The sequence below is a fragment of the Anopheles marshallii genome, chromosome 2 (genome assembly GCF_943734725.1).
Source record: "Anopheles marshallii chromosome 2, idAnoMarsDA_429_01, whole genome shotgun sequence".
In the NCBI taxonomy this organism is placed as follows: Eukaryota; Metazoa; Arthropoda; class Insecta; order Diptera; family Culicidae; genus Anopheles; species Anopheles marshallii.
In genome coordinates, this window is record NC_071326.1 from 79891385 (window position 1) to 79913698 (window position 22314).

The 22314-nt window shown below is 43.7% G+C and overlaps 1 protein-coding gene across 3 annotated transcripts in view; it reads left to right on the forward strand.

The window, feature by feature from the left end:
* Positions 1-22314, forward strand: part of LOC128710217 (dystonin) — a 103934-nt gene that overhangs the window by 42554 nt on the left and 39066 nt on the right. For all 3 annotated transcript variants that reach the window (XM_053805262.1, XM_053805263.1, XM_053805264.1), the window contains 7 exons: positions 2941-3220; positions 3958-4666; positions 4739-4943; positions 5015-5383; positions 6008-6923; positions 7806-8436; positions 8510-8645. In XM_053805262.1, the coding sequence (XP_053661237.1) occupies positions 2941-3220; positions 3958-4666; positions 4739-4943; positions 5015-5383; positions 6008-6923; positions 7806-8436; positions 8510-8645 (3246 nt within the window). The remainder of the gene's footprint in view (positions 1-2940; positions 3221-3957; positions 4667-4738; positions 4944-5014; positions 5384-6007; positions 6924-7805; positions 8437-8509; positions 8646-22314) is intronic.

Genomic DNA, 22314 nt, shown 5'->3' on the forward strand with positions numbered 1-22314 from the left:
ACAGTGTCTCAATGGATGACGGTCGATGAAACAGCTGTGAGAAAAATGTCGTTTTTCTCCTGGAAAACGTTGAATTTTTATCGCTCGTCTATAACCAATCAACAGCGCAGATGAAAAATCAATTATAAATCCATGAATCCGGTGGCCAAAACAAGGATTTGTTCGATTTCTTAATGCACATTCCATAGCGCTGGACGGGAAGCAATGTTCAGTTGAGTTGCCACGGAAGGAATGCCATAATTGAATGTTTAAAAGGTTCTTTATGTTCTCCAAAGAATTCCCATTCCAGCTTCATTAATCGCTTCGGTCAACAAATGCCGGAATCGGATGGCGCCCACTCTTGCCGTTGCCGTTTTTGGAGTGACTTAATAAAACAGTGTTAAATACCGATGAGAGGCGAAGCATTATTGTAGCCTACACACAGCACACCACTCCGCCTTGCAGATCAGATGGAGGTTGATGATTTTTTATTTGGTTTTGCAGAATCTTTTACTGCGTATTTATTTTGAGGTAACAGTTCTATAGGTGTTATGATTTTTTTTTAGGGAAATGGACAACATAAACATTTCCATATCGTAAGCAGCAAGAAAACCTGCGAAGAACCTTTGTTTGCATAAAGTAGGTGACGTATATAATTTGCGGTGTGTGAATGTTAGCATACCCTTTTTTGAGATCGCCTAAGGGCTCGAATAAAGTAAACAGACACCCTTTTATGACCCTTTATGACGGCTGGGTGTAGATATTCCCAAAAATAAAGATGTTTGTTTAGCAGCACTCCCTACCGAGCGGGAGTTATGCACACCTTCTCTCATGTGTTGATTACGGACCATTCGGACCCGTAACCATTTGGACGGCTAATCCATCATCACAAACGCACACGGACGCTAAACGACGTATCGGGTGGTGTGTAAGGCGCCTGCCAACTACTGAAATCGACTTAACGCCATCTCACACACGCCAAGACCGCGCGCGTGATGCATATTGATTTATTAACCCTCCCGAACGTGGTGGCGTTAATAATTATGAGTCGGAGTTATGTTGTCAATCATATGCGCTCGGTTAGGTTCCAAGCTGGTGGCTGCGTTTTATTGGATGTAAATCCTTGACCAAACGAGCACCCCCCCAAAAAAATAAAGCAAACTATTAGCCGCTGTATCGCTTTCGTCTTGCAACGGTTTGATTCCTTTCGTGATCGACGCTTTCATCAATCTCAGCGCGGAGGGGTTCATATTTGTGTTTCTTTGGCACCACTGATTACATTACATTTGACCCCGACTGTCTGGGAGGTTAAGGAATCGTAGAGCTCTATGCCCAAGCCGCGACCATTTGTTTGTTTGTTTAGTTTTTGTTCGTGTTTTTCCCTTTTTGGTGCGACAGCTCCGAAGCGTCCGAGAAAATCTATGGCAGGTTGTAGTAGTGGCAAGGCTATCCGTTACACTAATGAACCACCGAGCAGGAGGTTTTGGGGGGGTATTTTGTTCTTTGAAATTGCATTTGGAATTCTTATTAAAAGAAACAAAAATCTTTAAACTAAAAATCAATTTTCTCAACATTCCCGCCGAAGATCCTTATCGATCGGTGGACAATACACCTGTTTAAAGTCTATTAAAGTCGAGTTTTAAACGGCTACAATGTAAACTCCATTCATAATCAAAGCAACTGATTTGCCTTGCCTTGCATTGCAGCCACTATTTACTGGCACAAATGACGGTGCACTGGATCGATAGGGTTCAACATTAAACGATCATGATGTGGCACATTTTCTTACCTGTCTCGAACCGATATTATAAATGGGTTTTTACCGTGGGGAAAGACTGAAAGACTCAGACGCAAGACGGACACACAGACAGTTGCCCAAAGAAGGAAAATAAATCGTTTACGGGATGATTAACGAAAGCCTCGCACCCGAAAAGGCGCCCGATGGAATGGTGGAAAGCCATGATTGACGGTAAAATGAATTAATTAGTTTTCCCTAATTCAATTAAAAGCCGGCCATTCCGAGCGTATATTGCGGCAATTTTAAACATAAGTCTTATTGAATGTTTATTGGCCAGCGATAAATTCGCAGGTTCCCAGTTGTACGAGACCTGTGTGGTATCTATTAGCAAACTCTTTCAATTGATTGATCGTGGCACGGAAAGCAAAAGGGCACATATGTTTTGCCAATCATTAGGCGGCGGCAACACCAGAAGGCAAAGCTTAATTGTGAACTCGATTTGTGCCCCGATGTGCTCCGACACACAGCAGCACACGGGATGATGCGCCTCGTCGCGTATGAGCCGTGATTTGCGATTTGCGTACGCTCTGCGATGCGATGAAGCATTATGCGCGGTGTTTGTGTGCGGATGGCATTGAAAGGTAAAATGTCACGCCATAGTCAAATCAGGGAACAATACCTGCGCGCAACCACATTGGCCCGACATTGTGCGATGGCTGGATATTGTCCGGCCACCGTGTTTTGTTGCAGTGCAATCTCCGTCTTTGCACCGGTTTTGTGCTGAATAAAATGTGCCATTTTTATGCAACATTGTTACAGCTGGCTGCGCGTACTACGCTTGTTCCGGCCATGTGGTTCGCTGTCAGATTCAATTTTTTTTCTTCAATGCCACTCTTGTCATGGGAAAAGAATTTCAAATTTATTCCGTTGTCCAAATGCCTTTATACCCGCTTTCATGGTTAAGCTTTCACTGTGTAGTGCATGTTTTTTTGGTAGTTTAATAGAAATAAATAAAAACTTACGATAAATGATTTATAATATCGTGTGCATTTACATAAAATATGACTGGCGGATAGTGGTTTTATCTATATTGCAGTACATAAAACATTACAGAAATTATACATCATACCGGTTGCAATGATAAAGAAAGTTTTACAACTGTTTTATAATTTTTAACAACTAATTTGACCTATATCCAATACGTTTGCTTTATCATCTTTCAGATTTCCGACATTGTCGTTGGACAAGAGGACAATCTTACCGCCCGAGAGGCACTGCTCCGTTGGGCCCGCCGTTCGACAGCCAAATACCCGGGCGTACGGGTAAACGACTTCACCGCATCATGGCGCGACGGTTTAGCATTCTCAGCGCTCATCCACCGGAATCGACCCGATCTGATCGACTGGCGAGAATCACGATCGCGTCGACCGAGGGAACGGCTCGAGGTTGCTTTCCACGTGGTCGAAAAGGAGTACGGCGTAACGCGGTTGCTGGATCCCGAAGGTAAGACCCTCAGTGGGGAGTTGCCATTGCGGAGTGGACTTCTGCACCGCAGTGTGATTGATTGAGTCGTACGAGCAAGTTGTGAGAGAAGGCCGAAAAACGTAGCGTTGCAGGTGACTCTTTTAACGCTCGGCTCAATTAAACATGAGCCTTTGCAGACCCGATACTAACAGATCAGCAGTAAAACTATTTGGACAGAGTATCTAACAGTATGGCGGTAGGATCAAAGAGTAGCTCAACTGTGCGTACAGATACACACCGCCCAAACATGGCTACTTACACGCTAGATGACACGCTGTGTAGGTTTAGCCCGAAAAAGGAAAAGGTTCGATAGAATGCGGACGGGGTACGCTTACGACGTTCAAATGTCATCGTTACTGCGGGTGCCCTTAGGGGCAATTTTTCACGCTTTATCTGTAAGCGGTGTGATGCTTCATTCACCTGGAATCTTAACATGGTTGCACAGAATCGTTTAAATATATTTGTTTTGTGCGTTTTTTTTTTGTTTGCTAAAACACTGTTTTATGACAGAAATGGCCATAAAATAATGATAAAAATATTCTTCCTTAATTGGCGAATAACTGATTTTGAAGTTGTTGTTGTTTCTTTAGGTCTGTTTTACAAACACTTCTTTAGTTAAGCTATAAAATGTTGCAAAATGATAAAAAATTTGGAAAAGAAACTATAAATTAAACCATGGAATAATAATACCTCGATTCTTTTCCCTCCTCCAACAGACGTCGACACAAACGAGCCGGATGAGAAGTCCATGATAACCTACTTGAGCTCATTGTACGATGTGTTCCCGGAACCGCCACAGATGCATCCACTGTTCGACATGGATTCACAGCGACGCGTGCAGGAGTATCGCGAACAGGCCCAGCAGCTACTGTACTGGTGCCGCGAAAAGACCTCACTCCTTCAGGAGCGCGCCTTTCCGACCACGCTGATCGAGCTGAAACGATTGCTCACCGACCTGAATCGATTCCGCACCGAAGAGGTACCACCGCGGCAGCGTGACAAGCAGCACCTGTTCTCGATCTACAAGGAGCTGGAGAAGTATTTCGAATCGATCGGTGAGGTGGATGTAGAAACTGAGCTCCGTCCAGAAGCGCTCGAAAAGGCCTGGCATCGGTTGATGTCGGCGCTGGCCGATCGGGACATGATACTGCAGCAGGAAGTGCAGCGGCTCGAGCGGCTGCAGAAGATTGCCGAAAAGGTGCAGCGCGAGTACAAGCATACGGAGACGATTATCACGAAGATCGAAACGCGAATCTCAGAGGAAAGTCGCCGCATCGAACGCTTGCATCCGGTCGAGGCGAAGAACATCGTCGAGGGGCTCGATGGGGACATTCGGCATTTAGAACAACCGTTGCAGGAGATGAATGATGATTGTCACAACCTGAAGGATGGTCGCTATCCGCAGGCCAGCGATCTTCACAAGAAGTAAGTTTTGAAAGTTGGTTGAAAGCGAAATGGAAAATGTCGCTTACGTAACATGACGTTTCTTTATTCCAGAGTCACCAAGCTACACCAACGTTGGTCCCAGCTAAGGACTACATTCCATACTAGCCTAGTACAAAAACTGTCCGGTCTGAGCTATCCGGTGCAAGAGACGACGATAACGAAGCAAACGCGCGTCGTAACGGAAACGCGACAGATCGGTACCAATCCTTACTTCCGGGATGTGCAAGAATACACTGAATGGTGCCAATCGAAACTGGTAAGATTTGATTGTACTCCGTTGAAAGACTTTCAACTTACAAAACAACAATCTTTTGTTGCTCTTCTTAGAAACAACTGCATACCTCCGACTACGGTTCTGACCTTCCGTCCGCTAAAGTGGAACTAGAGCGCCATCAGCACGAGCACAAAGTGATCGACCAGTTCCACTCTAAAATAGCACAGTGCGAACGGCACGCGTCAAACTTCACGGGTGAGGAGCTACAGCTGTACCGGCAGCGATTGAGCCAGCTGCAGAAGGTGTATGCCGAGCTGCTGAGCACCTCAACCAAGCGATTGTCAGATCTTGATGCGCTCGTGGATTTCCTGGCTACCGCTACGGCTGAACTGAGCTGGTTGAACGATCGCGAACAGATCGAAGTTAGTCGCGATTGGGCAGATAAAAACCTAGACCTATCGGCGGTCCATCGGTACTATGAGGTAAGTGTATGATGTGATGAAATGAAATACGGAAACGTTACGTAACTCGCCTTTACATGATGGTAGCAAGTGCTTTTATGTTTTTTTTTATTCTTAACAAACAAAGTACGTTTCATTCTTCGATTCTCATTCTTGTGTTTTCTTTCTTCATTTGTTTCGGTACTTTTTGATGTGTTTATAATACACTCTAACCTGTCCTTGTGCCACAATACTAATAAAAAAGTCTACTTACAAGCGTACGTATGGAAATGGTGAGGAAGTAAGTAACCGATATTCATTTCTTTCTTCGACTCCGTGTTGAAAAAGTATTTCGTTGTTCAACGTTTTGTGTGGTACTGTTTGCTACTGTATTTGTTTTTCTTGTGCATTGAATTATAACTAGTTTTGTGTTCTGTTGTGACTAGTGTTACAATATTCCATTCCCCTGATTTGCTCTTTTGTCCATTATTTATGTTTGTGTTGTTAATTTGTCTTCGTATTTCCATCGCTTGAAAGTTGATTTTGTAATAAAAGGTTTCATAGCTATGCGTTGAATTTGTAGTAGATGTCTTTAGATAGCAATTTTCGTTATAAGTTTTCTGGAGGAAAAATGAAAAATTAATTTACGTTTTAACCTTTCCACAGAACCTCATGTCCGAGCTGGAGAAACGCGAAATGCACTTCGCCACCATCCTGGACCGTGGGGAAGCGCTGCTCGTCCAGTCGCATCCTGCGTCCAAGTGTATTGAGGGTCATCTGCAGGCGCTGCAGTCGCAGTGGTCGTGGCTATTGCAGCTAACACTCTGCCTGGAAGTGCATCTGAAGCATGCTACCGATTACCATTCGTTCTTCGACGAGGTACGCGAAGCGGAGAACTGGCTGACTAAGCGTGATGAAATTCTGAACAGCAAGTACTCGCAGTCAGAGTTCACGCTCGATCAGGGCGAATCACTGCTGCGAGGCATGCAGGATATCCGCGAGGAGCTGAACGCGTTCGGTGAAACGATTGCTCAGCTGCAACACCAAGCAACCGCGATCGTGCCATTGAAACAGCGCAAACAACCAGTCAACCGGCAGTGCACGGTGCAATCGATCTGCTCGTACAAGCAGGGTAACATTTCCCTAGACAAAAACGAAAGCTGCACCCTGCTGGATACGTCGGGACGCGTGAAATGGCGTGTGAAAACATCTAAAGGCGTCGAAGGTTCCGTCCATGGTGTGTGCCTACTGTTACCGCCACCAGATCAGGAAGCGATTGAAGCGGCCGAACGGCTGAAGCGATTGTTTGACCGCTCGGTGGCCCTGTGGCAGAAGAAGCAGCTCCGCCTACGGCAAAACATGATCTTCGCCACAATCAAGGTCGTGAAGGGTTGGGACTTTGAACAGTTCCTCGCGATGGGTGCTGAACAGCGGACGGCCATCCGACGAGCACTGAACGATGATGCGGATAAGTTGCTAGCGGAAGGTGATCCAGCTGATCCACAACTTCGTCGATTGCGTCGCGAGATGGACGAAGTGAATCGGCTGTTTGATGAATTCGAGAAACGTGCCAGAGCAGAAGGTATGTTCACAATCGCCAATAGCCAACCATAGCATCGAATTGTATGGAAAATCCCGTTTATGGAAAATGCGAAATCTTTCACTTAACCTGTGTCTTGGCATCATAAATTGAAAACGATTAAATAACAGTCTCACCAAACGAAGACCATGTGCAGCAATATAATTGGATAATTGGGTGATCACTGGTCGATCGCTTCATTCCCGACTGGAAATACCCGTTTTGGATGCCCGTGAAGGTTAGCGATTATAGATTGGGCTATTATCGCCCTCGCGTAAAGCATTAATACGGAATCGAATGTCCAAAATAAAAGGCGCTCACGTAGTTACACTGGAAGGCTTAAATTTTTGGGTATTTTAGTAACATTTTTTAGTTAGTGGTCGACCAAGTTTATGCTCTCTATTGGACTTTTTATCCATTGTTTGCACGAGCGAGATATTAATTTTCCAATTGTTGTTCCAAAGAAGGTGACATTTATTAAGATCACCGACAGTAGGTGTTGAGATACGTTTGGTTTATGTTGGTTGAAGTAGCTGCTCGTTGCGTGAGCACACTATGAGCTTAGACGCTTGCAGGCGTGCTGCAGATCAGTTGAAGTTGTGCTCTGGTACGAAGCGGATCGATAAAGGAAGTGAATAGATTACTTTTTGCAAACATATTATTGATATTGAAAAGTGATTATATTCGAGTTTTCCTGTTTGAAGAATTGAGTTTTTACAAAGAATTTTTGAAAAATGAAAGGCGTCTTTCGCTTTCGTTCTTTTCGTGGTAAGGTTTGACATTCTCTATGTAGTGTGCAATAGTGAGAACTGTGATTTTAAGAAATAGTCACTGTGAAAAATTACTAATGTTGTGACGATGTGTTATTTATAATGTATCCTACAGAGGAGAGTAAACAGGCAAGCCGTATCTTTACTGAACAATGCATTTCGCTGAAGACACGCCTGGAGGAGATGGCCCGCGAGCTGGACCATATCATCCTGTCACCGATGCCACGCGATCTAGACTCGCTCGAACATACAGTCCAGATACTGGAAGACTACAAGCGTCGCCTTGGTGGACTGGAACCCGATCTAAAGCATCTGCAGGAAACGTTCCGCACCATTACGTTGAAGACACCGGCACTGAAAAAGAGCCTTGACAATCTGATGGACCTGTGGAAGGAGTTGAACACTCAAGCGGGTCTGCATGGCGATCGATTGAAGCTTCTTGAAGGTGCTCTAGCTGGTCTGGAAGACAATGAGCAGGTTATTTCCGATTTGGAAAGCAAACTGTCTCGTCAGTTAGAACTTCCATCAACGCAGGAAGGGCTGTATGAAGTGTACAAACGGTTGACCGCTATTCAGGAAACTATTTCAAGCCAACAACCCGAAATGGACAAAATGAATGATTCGGCGGACCAGCTTGGCCGTATGGGCGTACCAACGAAAGTGCTAGGCGACCTAAAACGCCTACACTCCAACGTGGAACGGTTGAACTCGCGATGGAACAACATCTGCGGACAATTGGCAGAGCGGTAAATATATTTTGCGTTATTAAAGACCAATGCAGCAATCATTAGCTTTATTGTCGGTTTATCGACTTTACAGCATGCGCAGTGTTGAGACGGCAATCGGATTGATGAAAAACCTGCAAACCAGCATTGTCGTGGAGGAGACTTGGGTGGAGAAACAGACGGAGAAGCTGCAGGCTCTTCCGACGGCAACTTCCGCGCGAGAGCTCGATGTAAGTACCAGCTAACCAATAATTTCCTTTGCAGTGCCCTTTGTTTTTTTAGTAGCTTTGAATAGCAAAACAAAAGAATATCATATCGATCGACCAGAATGTATAGGAAGCTGTACAGAAATGACATCGTGTGATACGGTATTTAGTAATGATGATGATAATCAAGCAGCAAATTGAATGATACATACAAACGAAATTGTGATAAACGGTTCCGATAGGAAGGTACTCTGCCCTGAAAAGGAAACAATCCGTCGTCGTTTCCCACTGATCGAGAGTCACTCGGTGGTGTATATCTGTTACACACAAAACAAACCAAAAACACTTTGTCAAACACAGAGAGAAGCAGGATAATCAGGTTTCTTTTCAAATAAACAAACATACACATCCAGCTAGACTATGTTAACGTAACTACCATAAAGGAACAGGCAGTATAAAGAGGTTTAACTACTACCATTGACTAACTGCACATCATAGTGATGAGAAAATGTTAGCAGAAGTAGAAGTGTACTCTTTACAATGGAAACATTGAGCACTAGTACTCAGAAATAAATTCTAACAACAAATGACACATTGCATGCCTATGGAAAAGGGTCACAGTGGAAAAGCGTTTTACCATTTAGTATCTGAAAAAAGCATTTAACATAATATAACGATATGCATCTTTTTGCTATCAGAATTCAAAGGTTGAGGTATAGAGGAGTCATATGTGCCGTAGACACGATCGTAGCTAAACACAGTATAATAGAACACAGTAGTAGCCGTTAGACAGTAGCGTTATTGTCGCGTAGCACCCGTTAATTTTGTAGATTCTATACATATATCTCACCGTAGCTTCCTTAATGCACCCCACGAAGGGCTAGCGATGCTCGCATCGCTAGTCTCCAGTGTATAACCCACATACTAATGCATTAATTTATTTATCTTTCTCCTTCCCTCCATTTGATTCCTGCGTAAATTTTACACACCAACAAAAAAAACAATCGCAAACTACTCCGTGAACCCACCACCACAACAACAACAATATCACCACCACCACGAAACAACAACAACAACAATACACCACCTATCCACACGCCACGATTACTATCTTCTCTCTCGTCGCCCTTTTACGTGCGTGTCGTATCCAATACGGTTGTAACGATTTTCGGTTGGATGCGTTTCTACAGTCGATGCTCGGCGAAACGGTGGAACGCATTCCGAAGGTTGAACAGGTTAATCTCACCGGTGGCCGCTTGATCCGTGAAGCTAAGGTACGTAAAATATTGCGTGTGTGGTTTCGTCCTTTTTCGTCCTTCTGCTCCCGAAGCGAAAGATCATTCGCGATCGTTTTACACTTCCTTCCAACACTCCCGTTGTAATCTACAAAAGTGTAAGAAACTAGTCCTTCTGTGTGCGTCCGCACTGTGCAATATTTCCCCGTGGACTGCCGCTGGTGCTTCCTGGCAGGAAATGTGTGAATATATTTCTACGTCTCCGTCTGTTCCTGTCGCTATCACGGTTTGTTTCGGTGTTTCGTTCCAAGCTTACTGTTTCTGCTGGTAAAAGGATTTTTCTTTTGTTTTTCTTCGTTTTGAAGTTGAGTTGTCTCGCTGTGTGTGTGTCCTGTCGTTGTACATTTTGTGGTGAATTGTTTCACCTCCCATGCGATGTGTGAATCGATTGTATGAAAATGAGATATGCTTCATCGATTGCTGCTGTTACTATAGCTCCTTGTCGTGTGCGTCGTTGCTGGGAATGTGTGTATTTTCGAATATGTGCGAGTGCGTGTCCTGACGAATGTATGTGTGTGTGTGGATTGTATCGAGCTTCCGATACACATGCAGATTCCTGGCTGGTGAATGGTTATACTCGAACTTCATTTTCCCTTAGGCTTAAGGAAAGCTTAATCCATTAAAATTAGCAAATTTGGCATCACTGTTCAATTTCTTCCTTTCTCCTTTCTACCTACCTACCACGCCTGGTGTTGGTACGTTATTTATTTTTTTTTGTTTCGCTACCTTCCTGCACTGGAAGAGAAACGATTGCTATTAAAGCTCCGCTCAGTCAGTTTTGCTTTACAGCGTGCAACCAAAAACAACCTTCTTGAAATTGATCGCTCTTCTTCAACATCATGCTAACTTAATTCGTTTTACTCTCTGCGACCACGCTGGAACTTAATTCGGTAGTTGTGATTAATCCCAAAAACAAGTAGCACCCAATTGACAACTCGACGCACTCGGATGATATGAAGTTTAAGCTCGGAATTGACTAACCGTACGGTAGCGAAGCACCATTTCCGTGTGGTACAGAGAGTGAGATTTGTTACGAAAGGGGAGCAAATCCACTTACCTCCGATTCCAATTCCTGCCACACCTATTGTACTTGTGCTATCTTACATTTTTGAACGATTTCCCTACTGAGTCCCTGTAGCGTTTCGCGTTGATAAGTGGTGAGAGTAAAAATTGTATTGCGAACAAACGGTATTGGCCATGTTGGAAATATTAAAATAATTAAACACACATTTCGAACTCCAGCTGTGCTCGCTACTTATCAATAAATTGAACCCCCCCACGTTATCCAATTCCCGATCTATAATGCGTATCGACTTATTGCGAATACTAATCAAATATAATAACTTCAATTTCAACAACACGAAAACACTCTTACACACTTTATACAATTAAACAACATATGCAACGCATCATAAACGATTTCCACACCTTCTTACGCACCTTACCTGCGCCTTCGAAAATGTAACATTTGTGTCCCGAACCAACGATGTCACCCCATCATGTTGGCGAAATGGTAACATCTTCTCATCGGTAACATCAAATCGAATTCAAAATCTGCTTGCGTTCGGCGAAAAACAAAAAAAAAACATGCCGGATGTTGCGCGTTCTCTTCTATCTCAACGTCCACTAATTTCCAATGGTGTTCATCAACGGATCAACGGAACAATGCAACGAACCATAAAACAAATAACAACTTATTTATGCAAAAAAAAAATCACCTTGTTATGATGGGCTACGGTATCGCAGATCTACGATGGTAAATGTGTCCATTATATCGATTGGTTGAGCGAAGTGCGGCCCAGCTTTTCGCCTCCTCGGCAGGATCTCCGGCCGGCGAATGCCGATCCCGGTGCGACGGAAGTGTACTCGAAGCGGCTCGACACGCTCAACGGTCGCTTCGAGACGCTCCTTGAACTGCTGACCCAGCGGCTAAAGACGGCTATTGAGGTGAATGGCGCGGACGGATTGGTAAGTAAAATAATTGTCTATATATCGCATTTACTATACGTACGGTAGAGAAGTAACATGATACCCGAAAATCGTACGAAAAGTCATAGTTGGTGATTTGCTGGCGATCGTTAGTTATATTTTTGTTTAGACCTAAGTGATATTATTCTTCAAAGTTGTAGGGTATTCGACCATTTCTCAGCTAATAAATCTCTGTTCGATCATCGAACAGCTAAAGGAAATAATTCTACAATGTGTGGTATGCCACCTTGCTGTGATTGTCGATCGTTGCGGTGCGAGTTTCAAGCTAAATTCCTGTTTTGAATGACTCTAACAGCAACAAAAAAAAGCTCCAGATTGGGTGATTTTTGTCTGTGCAACGGTGTGCTGACATCATCGCGTTACCTTTTGTCCGATTTGATTCTGGTACGCACCGTTTCGCATAAATAGCGATCACTGCACCACCAGTCCAGGCGACATTCCGTCATCGGCTATTTCTAAAGGTGATTACCGTTCGGTTCGATGTCAGTTGTCTTTCGACGCGTGGCTACCGTACACAAAGGCTCAGCAGATGGATGATGTACGAATGTTTTGATACGCTTCTCTTGAATGGAACCAATCATCACGGGTTGTTGAACGGTTGCTTTTTTTGCTCATTTCTTCACATACTCTGTCGCTGAAGTGTTAAAATTGTATGTTGATGGCGTCTGCGCTCCTTAAACTCGATGTTTGGCTTTGCAATTGTCACGGTAACACTTAAGCCGATTTTTGTCTACTCTACGTCAATAAACACCAGTGCAAAATCAACATTCGACGAGTGATCGACGAGTTGTTCAATTCCTGGTTTTACTCCCGAAGATGACGGGCTCAATGAATTTCTGCTTAGCCTCATTAGCATCGTGCCTATGTGCCACGCCAGCTAAAGTGGGTCCAATTTTCTGTTTATTATCTTGTTGGCGTGGAAAACGACAAATCTGTTCAAATTGGCATGGTCCGTTAAGGTGTAGTGAAGCATAAACTGAGATGGACGGCAGAAACAGGTACTGTAGGATCGTGCAAGCCGGCTCACTGAGGTGGAGACATTGCAGGAATGAATGTCCGGAAGTCAATTACGTTGAGTTTCATTTCGGATTTTATTGAGCCTTGCGTCATCACCTGTCTTGACCACGAAGTGGGTTCGTAAGGACGGTTGTAGGTGCTATTATAAAACATGACGTTATTGGAAGTTCTCAAAACGAGTCTCCGACGACACTGACAACCAAGTGCGACATCTTCCCGAGTTCACCTCCAACTGTCAGTAACAATAGTTTATGGTTTAATCATACGTACCTTGATTGTAGAAGTTACGTAAGTTTGCTAGAGTTGCTCAGTCTGCTTATGTATACTAATTTGAAGGTTACTAGCTACCTGGACAGACATGACCTAATAGGTCGCCAGACCAGAAAGTTTAACTTCAATTTCTGAGAGTTATTTCCAACTGTTCAGAAGCACTGTTAAGAGATGTTTAATGTGGTAGGATACATTAAAGAACTCTTAACTTAATTAATTAAAACATAAGTAAGAAACATAACTCTCCACAATCTGTTAAGCAATCGGAAGAAGCTCAACACACCAATCAGCTAATGTACATGAATGAATGGGAGTCGAACGAGAAAAAAAAACCGAAAGTTTTTATAATTTCAGAGTGCGTAGCGAAAGCTCACTGTGTCGCTATCGTCCCACACACCCTAAAAAGCTCAAAAGCGCACCGAAGCATAAAGTGTATTTATAGTGGCATGACATCATATGCCGCCGAAGGACGGTCAGTCAGCTTAAAGGAAGGTTCCACCGTGTGGTACGATCGCTCTGAACTTCTTCGGAACCGGCAAAGAATCGCAAAACAGGCGGACCATTTGTTTACCCGCCACATTCCTGCTGAGTGCTTTGCGATTCATAAAATTTTATCTCTTTTTTTGTGGAATTAAATGGGTTTTTTTTTTTTGAGAAAAGAGTTAAAAAAAGGCTCAACCGCCTCTCGATAGTTGAAAAGGCAATTTTTGCAAGGAGATTTGTGTTTGTTGTTCAAGGTTTTTTTTTTACGGGCAGCACTGTAACCGGTCTCCGGTGCGCGGTGCCAACTGTGATGTCATAGGCATGGGTCCACTCGAACCATGACGCTCGCCCATGGTGAGAGCGAGGCAAAGGGGTGGTTTGCCGTTGCACACTCTCTTCGCTTAGTGCACATGTACAAACGCATCCACCCGGGTCGGTATCTCTCGCGAGTTCTCGCCAAACTACCCTGCTAACCGGCCACATCCGCTCGGGCACTCACGAGTTGCGAACACTGACCATCATTCAGCGCGTGGTCCGTTCGGTTTCGTTCATTCAGTTTTAGTCGGGATAGTGAAACTGATTGGACGTGCGCGCGTGCTCGCTCGCGGAATATTATTGCTCATTCAGTTTTGCTCGGAGAAGTGATTTTTGTGATTTTTTTTACCGCATTAGTAAAGAAATGTTCAGAAGAAGTCGTGAAGATCGTGATTTTAACACGCAAAGAAAGTGATCGAAGATCACAAGTAAAATCGAAAGGTATCTGTGATGAGTTTGTGATCTAGTGTGCCGTGTGCTCCTCGTGGGCTTAATCCTTTTCGGCAATCAATAAAGAGCGCGGTGGGGTGGAACGTCTCGAAGAAAATTATTCAAATGTCTAGAGTCACCGCCATAGCAGGGGCCGCCCCGTTGTGTCATCTTCCCGCACCACCTTGCGTGTGTTTTGTGATGTGATGAGGATACCGAGAGCTCCAATACCCGGTGTTACCGAGTACGGTGTGTAGCGTTTCATCCAAATGGAATATATTTTCGGTGAAGGTCACCAACCGTGGCGGCTTGTTTCGCGTATTGTGCACAAAAAAGAGAATCTAAATAAATTACCTAGATCTCCTCGACTAGCGAATAGTGCGGCGGAAGCATTTGCGGCATAAGAAAAGTGTGATTCTAGACGACCGACAAGTCACCATTTGGTGGCCTGCCGTGCTCGAATATTCGCAATTCGGTTGGTGCGCGCACACGCTGGCGGCTGGCAGTGTTTGTTCCTTCGAGTGCAAAACGTTTCGGTTGTTTGTGTTTTATGCGAATGCAGTCGATTCGATACGGGCACGTGCTTATTTCCCGACTGTTCGCATCGTTGGTAGAGCATATTTCGGCTAGCAAAGTGCTTTAACAAGCTTGGAGAAAAGAAGGAAATTAAAAACGACTATCACACAGGAGCGCTTTTAAAAAATGGAGCGCAAAAATCGATCAACATTATCAAACATAATCGGGGTGGAATGTTCCCGTCAGAAGCCAGATACAAACGTAACAAAATACCTACCATTGCTCCCTGTGTGGAGCCAACAAAATCGATTCCAATCGCCCTTGAGGAGCCTCGTTTTCGTTTATGTTTTTAATTTAATCCCTGTTTGAGCCTAAATCCACTCAAGTAGACATTTAGCAGCCACAAAAGATAAGGGGAAGTGTGACTGGTAAAGAAGAAAAAGACAGCGGAAAATATAAATATTTGAACCCATATCATGACCCGTTCGTCCATGAAATCTAATCAATACTTTCAGACCGGTGGTGTATTGCACTATAGTTCAGGCCTGTACAAAAACATTATCATTTTAGCCCTCTAACCCGACGCAAAGGTGTAGTAATTGGGGCAAAAATAGTTTCATTTTGCTTTTCTTCCAACTTCATTCGGCATCATCAAGCAGCTTTACGTGTCTGACGAAGTGCAGCAGAGATAGTAAGCCGTATTTTTGTACCTTGCACCCCGACAAGCGCATACCGACAGCGGCGTAGTCGGTGCATTAAGCGTATTAGCTGTGACGGTACAAACCACCACTAAACAGTAGTAAAGGGGAGAACCACACTGTTTCTGCAATCGTTTGGGTGAATGTAAACAAAGTTTTGTTCAAAACCCTATTTGCGTTGGTAAACGGGCTCGGGAACGATGAATAAATGCGTTTTGGAATAACATTTGTTATCGTGTTGATCACGGCTCTGTCAGTGTATTGTAGCATTTCGAGCGGAAGAGGAACTGATTTGTTTTATGTTTCGGTGTGATAATGCACTTTAGAATATTAACTTTTGATTTAATGATGTGAATTATAACAATTTGTAATAGCCAAAGATAGAAATTTGTGTAATAGAATTGTTTTATGTTGCCATTATTGGAAAGTCTTTGTTGTAGCACCGGAATTCTCATTATATTACATACTGAGCGGTGTAACTCTGGACCTGCTCGATGGCGCAACGACAGTGCCGCCGATCATCACAAGACAGTTACGATATCAAATCCCATTCCGGAACGTTGTTTTCTCTCATGCAATTTTACTTATTTAACAATGTCTGTAATATCCAGCAAACGAGGAAGGCAAACTTCTCCTGAGGTGCTGATTCTCTGAATAGAGTAAATGCCATGTACAGGCAGTCCCCGAGATACGCTGTTATTATAGCAGTCCGCTATAATCCGGAAAAGATCCGCTAATGTCGAATAATGATGTAAAATCGTTTATACTTCAAAGTTACAGAGTTGTTTTCTTTCTCTGCACTTCATTCATTCAGCAATTCCAGCGATTTTGTAATAGAAAACATTAATAACAATTAAAAAACAAATGTTTAATATCACCTGTTTTGCTTAGATTTTGTGCTATCAATGTACTTAGCTGTCAAATTTCCAATAACCGTATCTCGGGGACTGTCTGTACATATTTCCGGTCATAAATTTAGGCCCTGGAGTGCAAACATCAGTAAAGAAAGTCAAACTCTCCACTTCAAACAAATTGAAATAAGCCCCCGAAAAGATTGTACGAGCTCGTTTGACTCCACAAAAGTCACCAGGCGCATTATCGCAACCAACAGTGGGCACTTATACGGTTGGAAATTGAAAACGAAAACAATCGATCAAGGTCAAACTTGCAACGAGCATCGAAAATTGCCGATAACCTGCTACTAACGCTTGTTGTACCGCCAACAAGCACAAACTTGGATTTATCAGCTGGATTATGAGTGTTTGAAGTGAATTTTCATTTTCACTTAAGTATTTGGAACGGAAGCCAACTAGCCGTTGCGCCAGATGATAGTGGAAGAAAATATTTAACCATTTCAAACATCGCACCCCACAAACGCGTTCTCTAGCGACCTTTGAGAGCGGGGTGGTGGTATTTGTTTATGTCACCATCACATCGTGTGTTGGGTGTCCCAAATTTGAGCTATTCTTGGAAGGGTGGTGCTCTTATCCGCATGGTAAACGGATGTTCCTATTTCGTCTGTTTTGGATCTTCTCCAAAAGAAACACGACAGAGAAAGATAGAGAAAGAGTGACACTTTTAAGGGCGAAGTATGACACTTACGCAAGGTCACGATGGATCGGCAGCAGTGAAATGTAGCATTGCTTCATCTTACACGTCTTCATTAATCAACCTTATGTAAAAAAACATATGTAAAAAGCAACGTTGGTGTCGGCTCCACCCGCGTATAAAAACACAGCTACCCACCCCATGGCGGGAGGATGATCGCATGTGCCAATAGGCAGTGCGCGCTACGTTTGATGGGGTGCTGTTCCGTTTTAGCACCTCTTTTTAATGCTTCGCCACTTTATTAATGTCAGTGTCAAGATTAGTTTTTACACCGGTGAGAGAATATTATTTCTAGATCGGGTTTGATATGCGTCAGGCCCCATCACTGTAGTTATTGATCCATGCTTTACCTTGGATGAAATTATTCGCTCGTTGAGCTTAAGTTGTTTGGTCGATGTGCAAACTGTGTGTATTTTGCAAAGCAATTTTGTTTTTGCAATAGAAGGAAGCGGACGAATTTTAGGATGATCTTTCGATGACACAATCAAGCTGACCGTGGGCGATATCGAATTTACGATATTTCTTGCAAAGTTTACGTTTTCGTTTCGCTTTTGTTTAGCTTCTTTTACATACTATCAACATTCTTCCGTGCGTCGATGTGATCCAATCAGTCTTTTTCGTCTCCTTTTGCGGTGACCTTTCGCACACAATGGGACGGCGTTGGTCAACAGCATGATCATAAATTAATCAAGCATCAAACATCTGCATAAACCCAGACCCCCGGTTCTGATCTCCGTGCATTGTGGGGTGCCGGCCCACTCGGCTTGACGAGTGTGGCTCTAATATCGCATGGGCGTGATAAAGAAGAGCACAACCAGCTGACAAAGAAACCCGATTTGTATGTGGTAGACAATTTTGAAAGGCGACAATATTTAATTCAACCTTCCTCCATCTGCTGTGCTGTCGTTTGTTTGGGGTTGTGGTTTTTTTTGGCTGTATGCGATTTGAAGACACGCGCGGTAGGATGGGAAAAATGTGCCGGGAATGAAATTCTAGCTGTATGATAAATCTTTGCAGCAGCCATACTTTGATGCGTTGGTAAATTTCACGCTAGATCAGTTAAGCATGAATGCAAGGAAGCACGTTTTTGGGAGTAAAGAGAAGTTTTATTCGTGGTTAAGATCTTATTTATTGAACCACATTTATTTCAAGTCGAAAATGTAGCATTTATTGGACATGTATCACATTGAACAGTTGTTTTATTTATCCATCGCTGGGCAGTGGTGTTCCGTTGCTCAAAAAAGCACGTTACGTGTTTTGTGTCACACTATCAGTAAGGTCGTAAACTGAAAAAAGTAATATTTTTCAACGACTGCTATGGGGCGTTATCGTCTCCTATGAAGTCAAATGTTTTATTTTACTGACTGCGTGGTAAAAAACTCATACTACAACAAACAGACAATGTGAGTCCCCCACCAAGACTAGCTTGAAGTTAGTCCGATGTCTTACAAACTTCACTCACAACTCGGTTTAGTGAACAAAATATTGATCCCTTATGTAATTAAACCACAAAACTGTATCTTTACGAGCAGATATGTTTGTGATATTTAAGATCACCCATAAAGCCACATCCGACCACGATGGGCCCGAAACCAATAAACCGCAAGGGAACTGAAGAGTCACATTCGTTGATAAGATTGGAAACAGCGGCTCGACAATCTTGCCCAACCGCAACAAGCTATCGACGGAATGTAAACAAATCGTGTAAAGTGGACCGAGCGAGTTGACCATTTATGCCAATTATTGCTCTACGCTTGCATTAGCAGCTCTCGTTCTCGTCCGTAAGTGTATGTGCCGTGTCGCTATCGAAGGAGGATGAGCTCATGCAGAATGGGTGCTGATAATGGAAAGGGTCCAGATTTGTAGCCGCGCGCAAGTGATTATTATAGCACCGCACATGGAACTCTAGTGCGGTGTAGCTATAAAAACGTACCGGAACATGTGTGAGAGTTCCAGTTTTGCTGACTAATTTTAGCTTGGAATTGGCGTTTGTTTTTTTGCATCAATGAACTCCACTGATGAGATAACGATTGGGAAACACTGTTTCGCACGTTCTAACGAGCCTGTTTATAGTGTTGTCTGTATGGGAAGAAGTCGCTGTTGATGATGATAACTCACAAATGCTGATCTCATTGTCATTTGTAATGCTGCACGTGCAGTGCACATTAAAAATGACTCCATCTACTTCAAAGGTGACGAGTATTGTTACCCACCCAGTTCCCCTTTTAATATCTGATGATCTTTCTTTGAAGAAAGGTCGTCTGAGGTGATAAACGGCGATGCCGACTCCTCTGCAAATGGTGTCAGTAGTACACCCCCCAGGGTCTATTATTTTCGCGAAATGATAATCATAATAAACGCAAACAACGTACAAACCATTAAAATGGCTCTGTGACACTGTAACCCAAGCAAATTGTCGGTGTGTTACAATGATCGATTGTTTGTCTAGAGGCCATGAAGTGAGTTCCAGTAGTTCCATGGATCTTCCGTCGTTTTGAGGTTATGGTCATGAGATTACTTCTCGTGCGCACTAACCGCTGTATGAAGATCCGCTTGCCATTATGCTGTAGCCTTAGATTGGTGCACAACACCCTCATTGGTATGCTAAAGATGATTTAAAATATTCTGCCGACTACACGTACAGGTGTACAGCAAAATGTGGAAAAAAACCCCCGCCATAAACACAAAAAAAAGCCTCTTGTCTTGTTTACACCCCGATCGTACCGACAAAAGTTCGGCAGCCTATTTTTTCGTTCGACGGCCAAGACTGCCAGCGAAGCGTAAGAACAAATTGGATTAACTGCGTTCTCTTCGTGCCGGTGGCGCTGCGCTGTTGCCTTTTCGCTTTGCTACAATTCCCCCGGCAGTCTACGCTCAATGAAAAATATATATATGACGACCCCCCCCTATGTAACATGGGTGGCTTGTGTGCTATTTCAATTATCACGGAAACACACACCCGGACTTGATGGTTCCTTTCCCCGGAGTGCGAGTACGCCGGTCCCGCACTGTTCCGTCTGGTTGTTATGGCTCTGCTTTTACTTTACTTTGGTGTGTTTTTTTGTTGTTTGTTGTTTCTTTTGGGGCTGTGCACCGAACAGTGTTGCTTACCCACAACGCTTGACTCAGAACGGGGATGTTACACTTCCATTTTGGTCCGGCGTATCACATTTCGAGCCGGTCCGGTTGTGTGGAGTGGTTTCGGTTGTGTAAATTTCTTAACGGACGTTGTTAAGAGGACTTGGAGAGGCATCGCGCTACGTGTGCGATCGTTAGAACTTGGTCTCTCGGCGACCCCTCCGTAAGTGATGACGCATTCGCCGAGCGGCGTTCTGTGCGGCTATCGGCTTCACGTCCCGGTAGCCATGTAATGTCTGCGATCGGTCACGGTTGTTTATGGATGCCCTTCGCCGAGGTCAGCCAACGCGTCTAACCGTAAAATGCTCTCACATTCTCACGAGATCGTCTTACCCTGGGGGGGTAGTGTCGGTTGTGATTGCGACAGGTTTGGGACTGTTTTGTTGCTGCTGTGTACCAATGTACTCTGCCATTTTTGCCCAGTGTTTATGACTTTATATCCGCACCGGGAGGTCATGCTGAGCAGTGTGTTACTCTGTCACTTTTTGCGCCGAAAATGCCATTAACTCAAGACCACAAAGAGAGGGCAAATTTCGTAAATGATACAACATAACGGCGCCATGTATTGTTACAAGCCAAGCGACGGTTCAACCTTTGCCACTGCAGCTTCGCTGATCGTTGATGCCAACGGAAGAGTCTACATCTATCGATATCATCGTCACTATAGTCGGTTGAGGATGATGATCGAGTTGGGTTCACGTTAAAAATAGGTTTTTGCCGCCAGGTGACGCCACCGGGGGAAGTGAAAGTGAGTGACTCTGTGTTGCGATTAAAGTTCGTGTCAAAACATAGGGGGGAAGTATTACCGTACAAGCTGTCCTTGATAAATTTCGTGGATGAATAGGGGATGATCGATCCATTTTTTTTAAGTTAGAAAAGGTCCTTGAAATTCCTTAAAATTTGAGAATTGATGAAGCTGCTCCAGAGCAGCGATATACAAAAAAAGATTTTTCAAGTCGATATTGAGTTGTAAATTAAAATTTCCTCTCACCATAACCATTAAAATGATACATTTTTTGCGATTGATTATAATGCAGTATTTGTAAGTGCGGTTTTGCTTGAAGAAATCGTTTATATTCTTTTAGAACTCACTTTAACAGCTGATGATACCATCTTCACTCAGTTATCATTGATGAGAAGATGAGTGTTATCGCCATATTGCTCTGAATTTGGGTCACCTGATTCAGCTGTTCTCTTTTCCGGAACTCACGAGCACAAGTTGTTTATATTCTTTCCCATGTGTCACAACAAGCGAAAGCAACAAAAAAGACCTTTATTTTATAAAGAGAGTTGTCTTCCGCTCGTAGCGCAGCTGCTGTTCCGTTCGCTGGTGTTCGTGTGTCGAACTGTCAAAGCGCAAGGTGGTCTGTTTTTACCGGCGGAATGTGACATCGACATTGCCACATGTCACATGCCTACGTGTAAACCGGAACCGGAGCAAATCGAGCAAGTCATCGTACGGGCGTGCTCCTCGGATGCGCGAAAAGCATTACGGACCTATATTGGATTTTAAGTGGAATGCCCTCTAAGGGTTGCGGATGTATCAAAGTGCAATAAGTGCATTGCCTGCAGATGTTGGTTTGCAGTTAAATCTGTGGCAAAGCACCAGACCGGAGCCGTTCAAGCAAGTGCAGATTTGTGATTTATGCACCACCCATTAACGTCCGCGAGAAAAGATTGTTTAAAGTGTCTGTGGGAAAAGGCATTGATTATTTGTCTGCAAATAAACGTATCGATATAATATCGGCAAGTGTGCGGCCACATTCCATTCCGTTGGCTGCAAGAGCACTTTGCAGGCGATGTCTGTCTGCATTGTATCAAACGGGGGCAAGGAACCATATGGAATGGAGAGATTTCCTTGGGAAAACAAAGAATGGAGGCGCCCAGTCGTTGACGTACAGTTGACCGTGCGTAATGGAAATGTCTGCAGCGTGC